Genomic DNA, 9,504 nt, shown 5'->3' on the forward strand with positions numbered 1-9,504 from the left:
TGTCTCTCTCTCTCTCTCTATATATATATATATATATATATATATGCATGTACATACTTCTTTTTGTAATTATTTTTTTGTTTAATTTTATTTTTGCATTTTGTAGCTAGGAATTACTAGCCGTTATGAGTAGTCTAATTGCTAGTTAGAGCCCATCGTTGTGTATGGTCTCTCTCCCCTTGTGAGGTATGCATTTTGTGCATTAATTCATTAATAACATTAATATTTTTTAAGACTGTTTGTGTGTACTTGTGATTATCTTTGCTGCCCTTAGTGGCCCTTTGTGTGTGTTCCTTTAGTAGCTTATTTGAGTGCTTTTGTGCATTATGTTCGTGATCTGCTTGTGAATCTACATTTTGTTGGTCATCACTTCATTACATAGGGATGTCATTGAACTGGATTTTATTCGATATCCGACCGAATTCGATTCCGTTTAGTTGCATTTAGTAAGCCAAAACCATATCTGATTATAATCAGATGTGGATATGATTTTTGATTTTTTGCTACTGAATCTGGCAAATATCTGGATTTGACCGATATCCAATTGTGGTGTTCTTGTAATGAAGCATCTTCTTATATATGTGGTCACTCATGTTATTTGTTTGGATTTTCTCCTAGGGACCATATCCAGGGTATCCTTATACTTTGGTTTCTTTGTGCTAAAATTATGGACATTTGGACCATTATTATCTTTCCACAACCTTGTCTTCTTTGGCAATAATATTTTCAAGTTATCATTACCTTTTTCTTATTGATAAATCTTCATTTTTGAGTTTTTCTTGTTGATCTTGATTCTATCATCTGAATTGGTGTGGGGTACTATTGTGTCCATGGATTGTAACTAACTCTGTGTATAAATCCTCTTGTGGATTATCCTTTGATGAAAATTAGAAGTGACTATGTTTGAAATTTGAATCCGGAAATTTTCAAACATGCTGACTCCTGAGATGGTCCATTGACTTTCTTTTGTTGGGAGCAGCACACAAGCTGCTCCATGGCACATCATTCTGACTTCCACCTTCTACAACGGCATCTATTTCTATAATATTGTAAAATACTAACTCAAAGAAAAGCAAAAATTTGTACAATTGAAAACATTATTTATTTACTCTAAGAAGTATTTGTGGAACTCCAAAAACAACTTGCTTGAGCGTTGCAAATTTCCTTTCCCTATTTTTCCCATCTTCTCTGTTTTAAATTTTTATGTTTTTTATTTTCTTAGTAGAAAACCTGAGAAGAAAAAGTTAAATGATATCATGAATTTTTTTCTCCATTTTAACTTTTGTCAGCACATAGCCTCATACAACAAGGATTTTCTGTTGTGATGGATGTAAATTTGATAGGCTTCTACTTGTTTGAGCAATACTGTACCTTGCACCTTTCAGTAGTGTTGTAGATCTTAGTGTCCCACCCTTTAAAAGCTTTTGTTTATTATATATTGGGCTGTGTACTCTTGTTCAATTGAAAGGTCTGCATCTGGCTATTCAATTTTAATTGCAGGGGCAACACTCGCCTGTGGGACTGGAGCTTGTGCAGTTGTTGTTGCAGCTGTCCTTTTGGGTCACTCAAAAAGGGTAAGTATATATATATATATATATATATATATATATATGGTGGTTCTGTACCATAGTACCTTATGGTAGTACATACTTGTTTGTATGGATCTAACCACCAAATGGTAAATCTAACCGTAGAGATGTGTTTAGTATGGTGTATTTAATATGTTAAGAGGGTTCTATCATGTTTAATACACCATCAGGTTCATTTATGAGACGGTGAAAAATCAATGGCTCACAATTCATGAAAATAGGGGTGGTTTAGAAATGGTATAACACACCTATTTAAGTCAACTTTAACACATGAAAATTGTAAATAGCACATGCTAAACATCATCCAAAAGTTAGATTTTGTGTTTGGAGCTTAGATCTATGTAATTCAAGTGTGTACCACCGCAAGTTATGGTGGTACAGTGTCATAGAAGCACCCACATATATATATATATATATATATATATATATATATATATATATATATATGGGAAATAATATAAGGTGGTTCTGTATCATGATACCATATGGTGGTACACACTCTTGTTTGTATGGATCTAGCCACCAAATGGTAGATCTAACCATATGTGTTTAGCATGATTTATATACTATGTTAGAAGGTTTTAGCATGTCTAATATATCATGAGATTTGATTTTTGAGACAGTGAAAATCAATGGCTCACAATTCATGAAAATAAGGGTGATCTAGAAATGGTATAAAATATCATATTTCAGTCAACTTTAACACATTGAAATAGTAAATAGAACATGTTAAACATGATCCAAAGGTTATATTTTGCATTTGAAGCTTACATTTATGTAAATCAAGTATGTACCACCATAGAAGCACCCTATATATATGTGTAGAGAGAGAGAGAGTGGGGATTGTGCTGCCCCTTTTTTCGTTAGGTCATATTAGGGTCCTCTAAAAATCATAGTTTTAGGTGTTTTATGCTATATCTGAACCCTTAGATGTGTTTATCATTGCTTATTTATTAAGAATCATGCTTTGTTTCAAATTGATTTGATGTTACTTTATCATCAAATTTTAGTACAATATCAACCATTGATTTTTTTACATCAAAATACACATCTGCACATGAAGATGCTTAATCAGAAGCATGTTTTCTATTGAATAAACAATGATAAACACATCTAACATTTCAGATCTAGCATAAAACACCGAAAACTATGAATTTTGGAAGGTCCTAACGTGACCTAACAAAAAAATAGGAAGAACAATCCCCATTCTCATATATATATATATATATATATCCAAACTGAAAGAGTTTTCTTACTCTAAATGTTGCTTTTAGTCTTGTTTTATAGTGTTTTGCAGTTGTATAATTGTTCACCATAATGTTCAACAGGAATGCATGGTGGAGTTGCCGGGTGGTCCATTGGAGATAGAGTGGGGGGAGGCGGATAATCATGTTTATATGACTGGCCCTGCAGGAGCTGTATTTTATGGGTCTGTTCTGCTGTGATTAGTTGAATACATCTTAAAGTTATCTCTTTGGGTGGGTTGCCTGTGAAATTTTGTATTTTTTCATCATTTTGTACGTGGAGTCAGGCATTTAAGCCTTCTTTTGTGGTCCTAAGTCTGACTAATCTTGCTTTTCGGTGACATCATCCATTATAACATATTTCTGTAGGTGATTGGTCCTCCTGCAAATCTATGGTGGGAACCTAAACCTTGTGGTAAACTTTTGGATTCAGATACTCCTTAGACTTCTGACATGTTTGGGGGTTATAGTGTTCATAGCTGAAATGATGAAAATTTGTCTGTCTGGTCCATTGACTGATCACTTTGATCGGTTGTCTTTGTATCATGTGTAACAAACTTTCATGAGGTTGCATGATGATCTGTAGATATACGGTTCATGTCGGAAATAGTAGACTGGAACACCATTTGGTCGGCAGAGCATATGCATTGGGCTTGATTATACAATAGCATGAAATCTAGGAATCTTGAGGCTCTTAGTTGAATTTGCTGGATAGAACACTATTTATTAGGTAGGCTGGACCAGATGGTGTTGGTGTGAGTTTAGTGCCTTAGCCAAGGAATCATTTGAGTTTGAATGCCACAGCTTGGATATATCAAAAGGAGGACCACCAAGACATTTGTTAGAAGGTTGAATTATCAAAGATTCACTGAACCATACCACTTTTTTATTACTTTTTTTAGCTAATGAATAGAAAATTCACAGAATTATATATTGAACTAAAAAAGTAACAGGGAATTGGATTGAGAAGCATTCCACTTTCTTTCTCATCATTGCTGAGACTTGGATTGAGAAGCGTTCCATTTTCTTTCTCATCATTGTTGAGCCTTAACTTTTGGGGCCTCCTTTTCCTTTCCTCACCTTTTTTCTGACTTATGTGAGCTTTGCTGTACCACCACACACCCGTCTTTTTCTTTACTACCTATATCAGAAAAACCTTGGTCTTTTGGAGCTTGTTTAGGATCACAACTCATCTAGCAGGGTGCACAGTTCGATGAACTCTTCAGTTAATAGGACTTATGTTATTTGAGTTGTTAATATTTTAATGTAAACCCAGGTGGAAGGCTCTTTTTCTTTTTTTAATACTCAGGAGGCGTATGAAATTGTTGCAAAGTCTCTTTATCCTGCATTTCAATTCCTTTCAATTCCATTTGGCCATACTATTTTGAGCACCAAGAGCCCTCTCCTTCTATATCACAGGGACACAGCGAGCACAGATTCATATGGGCATTATTTTAATATTTTTAATATTTGTTATTGTTTTTTATAATATTTCAATAAAAAAAACATTTTACGTATTGAGGTACAACAACAACAACAACTACTACGCCTTCATCCCAAAACAATTGGGGTCAGCGATATTAACCAAAAAAGAAATTCATTTTGGGTCTTCCACATGAATCCTTTTCCTCCAATCATTTCTATCCAATGCCATGTCCTCGGTGAGGTTCAAAGCATTCATATCCTTTCCTATCATTTCCATCCAAGTCTTCCTAGGCCTACCCCGACCTCTTTTAACTAATATATTTTTCCATTTCTCCAACCTTCTAACTGGAGCATCATTAGGCCTTCGCCGAATATGTCCAAACCACCGTAAACGATTCTCTCGCATCTTATTTTCAATGGGTGCAACACCTACCTTCTTATGTATCTCCTCGTTCCGAATCTTATCTTTTATTGTATTACCACACATCCATCTACGTATTGAGGTATCAAAAAATAATTTTTATTGGTTAAAACATTAAAAGTGCGGTATCCTCGTGTCCCATTTTTTATTTTTTTTTCAAATTTGCAAGTCGAACTTTGCATCCTCTGTCCTTTTGTCCTTGTCCCTTGTGATGCAAGTATCCTCCTCTTGGCTGCTGGTGTGTGTGTGGTGCACGCAAGCTTGCGCATGATGGCTGTCAACGAGTTCAGTTTGTTTCGGGTACCCAACCCGACCCAAACCTGAATTCCCGGGTATGGGGCATAAGAAGTGCAAACCCGAATAATATTCGACTTGCAAGTTTGGGTCATGAGTTTTGCCAGGTACCCGACCCCGACTTGAGTAATGCATGCATATATATATATATATATATATATATATATATATAAAACTAAAAAGAAATTTCTAAAATTATGTGGGTTTGGGTTTGGGATTCTGTTTTTGTGACCCGACAAAACCTGAACCCGAACCTGGTTATTAGTTATATGGGCGGGTGTGGGTCGACCCTGACTGGCCCTATTTATCATGGTACTTGGCGGTGCTATAGGTTTGTTCAAATGGTTGTCTTTTCTCTCGGCAGGTTTTGACTCCTAGAACTAAGCCCAACATTAAAATTTACTGATTTATAAGGCTTCATATCAGTCAATTAAAATTTACAAAGGAGTACTGTTGGACTAATTGAATACATCTTAACTATAAAAAAGCCTGTGAACTTGATGGTGGCCGTTATGAATAATTGGTTGTGCTTTTCTGTAGGGTTTTTTGCCTTACCATGGAGTGGATCAGGACTTCCAATAGGGTGCATGAAACTGTGATAATTTAGTCATTCTAGATCGAACAATGGTGATTGGTACTCTCTCTCTCTCCTTTTTTTATAATCCAAGGGAAAAACCCTCCACCACCGACAGCACATTGGCTGCCCTCCAGTTGGAAAAACCCTTGTGGGGATCATTACACCTAGCATCTAGCTAGCTTCGACCTTGCGGCAAGGGATGCCACTCATGGGTTTCAAACTTGTGACGTACCGTCAACTTGGTGACATTCACAAGTCACCCCTATTAGATGAGTGGAAGCCCTTGTGGGTTCTCTCTCTCTCCTTATTTGAACTGTTATAAAAAAATTTCTTATCAAAATAATGTTCTATTGGTGCCCATGGTCATTAACCCTCAAAATGAAGGCGTTCTAATCTTTCCTGTCTTTATCCCCATGTCATGCATCCATCGCCTGCAATGAGCCTCATGTTCCAAAAGGCAAGGAATAATAATGTCCAGAAAATTCCCCCACAAAAGCACTGCTCAATGGTGCCGCTTTCTGATATAGCTTTTTGTGGTTTTCTAGGTGGTTAGACACTCATTATATCCATTTGAAATTTAGGTGGTTAGACACTCATTATATCCATTTGAAATTTAGGTGGTTGGCACACTCATTATATCCATTTGAAATTGATGAAAAAAATACAATCACATTTGACATACTAATTTACAAGAACAGAGAGAGAGAGAGAGAGAGAGAGAGAGAGAGGACGGTTCGCTGATGTGCATGAACATGCACATGTGGACGTTGGAGTTCATTCTAGTTGGTAGTCTTGAGCAAGCCACCAAGAATCTGTCCCATGTTGGGCCCTAAACAAAAGGGTCCCCAGCAGAAAATTCTTCATCTATTTTCCACAGTGAGTCACAAGAGTTCTCCCACAAAGGAGAAGCCATTGAAGTACAAGGAAGCATGCTTCCTTCACCGCCTTCGTAAACTGGAAAACTGAGCATCTCCAAGGCCGCAATTTCCTTCATCTGCTCCATGAAGCTCCCCCTGCTGGCCTCTGCTTGCTCTCCTCCACTTGCAGCATCTCTTTGATTCATCTCACAAGCAGTTCCTTCTTCACATATTGAATTTTCAGGGTTGGAGGCCTCAGCTTCTAGCATGGACCTCACCGGCTGCTGATCTGATGACAACGAAGTCAGCGTCAACGACAAAGATGAAGATGATGTTGTTGAAAACAAAGCCGAATTCTCATTACTTTCTTGAGCCTTCTTCCTCATATGTGTCCTCCAGTAGTTCTTGATCTCATTATCTGTGCGGCCTGGCAATTTCCTTGCAATTCTTGACCACCTACAAGTGATTTCTGTTACAACCATTCTTGAGAAAAAAAATCACTCAAAGAGTGATGATTCTAGTCATTGTCTGAATAACAATGGCCATGTTTATATATATATATATATATATATATATATATATATATATGACTATTGCCGAAGTCCTGGATAAGTATGACTCTGTGATGCATCAAGTCAATAAAGAGAAAGCTGTGAAACAAAGTATGGAATCATGCATGGTATCATTTGGAAATCATATATAGGACACTGAATTTGAGGTAATGCATGGACTCAGCCAAGCTGAACCGTGATTTCACATAACCATGAGACCCACCTTAGACTAAGACCAGGTTGCTTCAGTGCATTAAACCAACTGGATCTTGGTGGTGGGACCCACCTTAGACTCTGATGCATCCTGGAGTCGATAAGCAAACTCTGCCTATCTCAAGTTGGGGTATATATGCAAGTACTATAATAGCAAAAGAAAGGCTTTATTTATTTATTACCTGTTGCCCCAACGAGCATGGAGTTCAAGAACCAGGAGTTCCTCCTGAGGAGTCATCCGTCCACGTTTGAGGTCAGGCCTTAGGTAGTTAACCCAGCGTAGCCTGCAACTCTTGCCTGTCCTGTTCAGACCTACAGCAAAAATTCAAGAGGGGTTAAACCCTGACACCCCCACCACCATGAGCTACACCTCCAAATCTAAGTCTACCTAGCAGTATGAGTCACCCCTCCTCCCCTCAAACCTGATACTTTTGCTATGAAATCCCAGCGTCTCTCTCCAAAGAGCCCCACGAAGCAGACCAGTTGGAGGTCTTCTTGCTCGGTCCATGGACCCTTGCGGGATTGAGCCCCTTCATGAACCACCATCCTTCTCCCTCTTCCTATAGCAAAACCCTACTACTATGAGCCAGTGTCTCAAGACTGCATATTAATAGTATTTGTGGTTTTCAGATTCCTCCAAACTGTTAATTGAAATTAACGAAGGCCACTGTAATTTTTCACACTTTTCAAGTAGCTCCCAACTTTTGTCAATTTTAAGCAAATGCCCATTTCTCTCTCTACCACTATAATTGAAATTAATGAAGACCACTACAATTTTTCACACTTTTCAAGTATCTCCCATACTTTTGTCACCTTTTAAGCAAAAGGCGCCATTTCTCCCTCTTACCACCGTTAGTTTAAGTGTTGAAGCTTAGATTTTGATGATGATTATAAAGTTAAAATTACAATGTTACCCCCATGAAAACATAGGTTCAATTTTTTTTCTTCATACTCAATATAAGTTTTTTTCTTTTTTGCTTTTAAAGGCATGATCCAGCGATCGAGCTGAGTACCAGGCAAGGTACTAATTGCTGCCTCCAAAACATACTTGCCATACATGTTGGTAAGCAGTTTTTTTTTTTGAGTCGTTGAACATATTAGTGTTTTTTGAACATTGCTAAACATAACACCGATTTTCTCCTCAAGATTGCTAAACAGAAAATTAATTTTTCCAAATCACATTATCGTGAAACATAATAGCCATCTTCTCCCTATCTCTATGCATACCAGTGATTTCAAAAATAAAAAATGATGGTACTGTATAACAAATTTGACTAGTTTCCCATAAAATCTCACAATTTGCCAAAATCAGTCTAATGATCAATTTTGCAGGTTCCTGACTTTTTTACGACCTTTTTACTCTTAGCACTCACAAAACTCCCTGATTTTCATGCAACCAACCCAGCTGATCAATCTCAAAGATCTGATTGATGATCTGACCACCTATCTAATATAGTAAACACGAACCTGTGCAACACTCTTCCAATCTCGCTAAATGTCACTAAAAAAAAATCACACGTTATTTTCATAGAAATAATATATTTTGCATAAATAGTATAAAAATCGTGACACTTGCAAAAAAATCCTTGCAAATTTTATCAAGAGTTTCGTGTTGGTGGTTGTGAAAGTCTGCTTGTCGATGTGAAATTCACAAACTTTCACATGCGAAGTTCTGTTTTAATGTGCAAATTTACATGTATATATACACGATTAGAATGTGAATTTAGTCAAGAGTTTCATATTGGTTGTTGTGAAAGTCTACTTTCGATGCAAAATTCATGAAAAGTTTATATAATTCATGAGCTTTCGCATGCCATCGACTTTAAGTGATATGAGATTCCGTTTAAGTATGCAAATTTACTTTTATATATATATATATAGGCGATTAGATTGCAAATTTTATCAAGGGTTTTGCATGGTTGTGAAATTTCTGAAATGTTCGTAGAATTCTTGAAAGATTTGCGAAAATCACATAGTTTTGCATGAGATGAAGCAAAATTCTTTTTCAAATTTGCGGATTTTCGTACGACCATAGTATAAAGGTAAAGATAGGGTTTCACAAAAACTATAAATTTTTTTTGGTCTCAAACAAGTGAGAAATTATAGCTATTTTTGTAGGTCAAAGCATCGACGGTGAGAAGATCATTGTTAGCGAAAAATCATTGATGACAAGTTTTTTTGATAAGCACATCTTATAATATGGATGAGATAGGAAACCAAAAGTCCACAAATTATTTGTGAGTGCTGCAGTTGATCATCTGAAAACTTGTTCTTATCATGAACGACGATGATGTAGAATCGATGAGGGAGCCTTCGCTTTAACGAACTATGAT

General features: G+C 36.7%; 2 protein-coding genes across 2 annotated transcripts in view; one reads left to right on the forward strand and one right to left on the reverse strand.

The window, feature by feature from the left end:
* Positions 1-3,348, forward strand: part of LOC149839734 (diaminopimelate epimerase family protein) — a 39,843-nt gene extending 36,495 nt beyond the window's left edge. Inside the window, exons 8-9 of the mRNA XM_090002786.1 lie at positions 1,501-1,574; positions 2,918-3,348. Of these exons, the coding sequence (XP_089858912.1) occupies positions 1,501-1,574; positions 2,918-3,034 (191 nt within the window). The 3' untranslated portion in view covers positions 3,035-3,348. The remainder of the gene's footprint in view (positions 1-1,500; positions 1,575-2,917) is intronic.
* Positions 3,349-6,379: 3,031 nt separating this feature from the next.
* Positions 6,380-7,424, reverse strand: LOC149839735 (transcription factor MYB48-like). Its single transcript, XM_090004212.1, has 2 exons — positions 7,354-7,424; positions 6,380-6,863 (listed from the first exon to the last, which is right to left on the reverse strand). Exons 1-2 carry the CDS (start codon positions 7,407-7,409, stop codon positions 6,380-6,382), a joined length of 540 nt encoding a protein of 179 aa, XP_089860338.1. The 5' UTR covers positions 7,410-7,424.
* Between the last annotated feature and the right edge of the window lie 2,080 nt (positions 7,425-9,504).

This window comes from Nuphar pumila, chromosome 4 (assembly GCF_984573655.1).
Source record: "Nuphar pumila chromosome 4, dmNupPumi1.hap1.1, whole genome shotgun sequence".
In the NCBI taxonomy this organism is placed as follows: Eukaryota; Viridiplantae; Streptophyta; class Magnoliopsida; order Nymphaeales; family Nymphaeaceae; genus Nuphar; species Nuphar pumila.

Coding starts and splice junctions, on each gene's coding strand:
- LOC149839735 (XM_090004212.1), bottom strand. CDS start 7,409: ATGACTCCTCAGGAGGAACTCCTGGTTCTTGAACTCCATGCTCGTTGG. Junction 6,864..7,353: donor CATGCTCGTTGGGGCAACAG/GTAATAAATAAA, acceptor AATCACTTGTAG/GTGGTCAAGAATTGCAAGGA.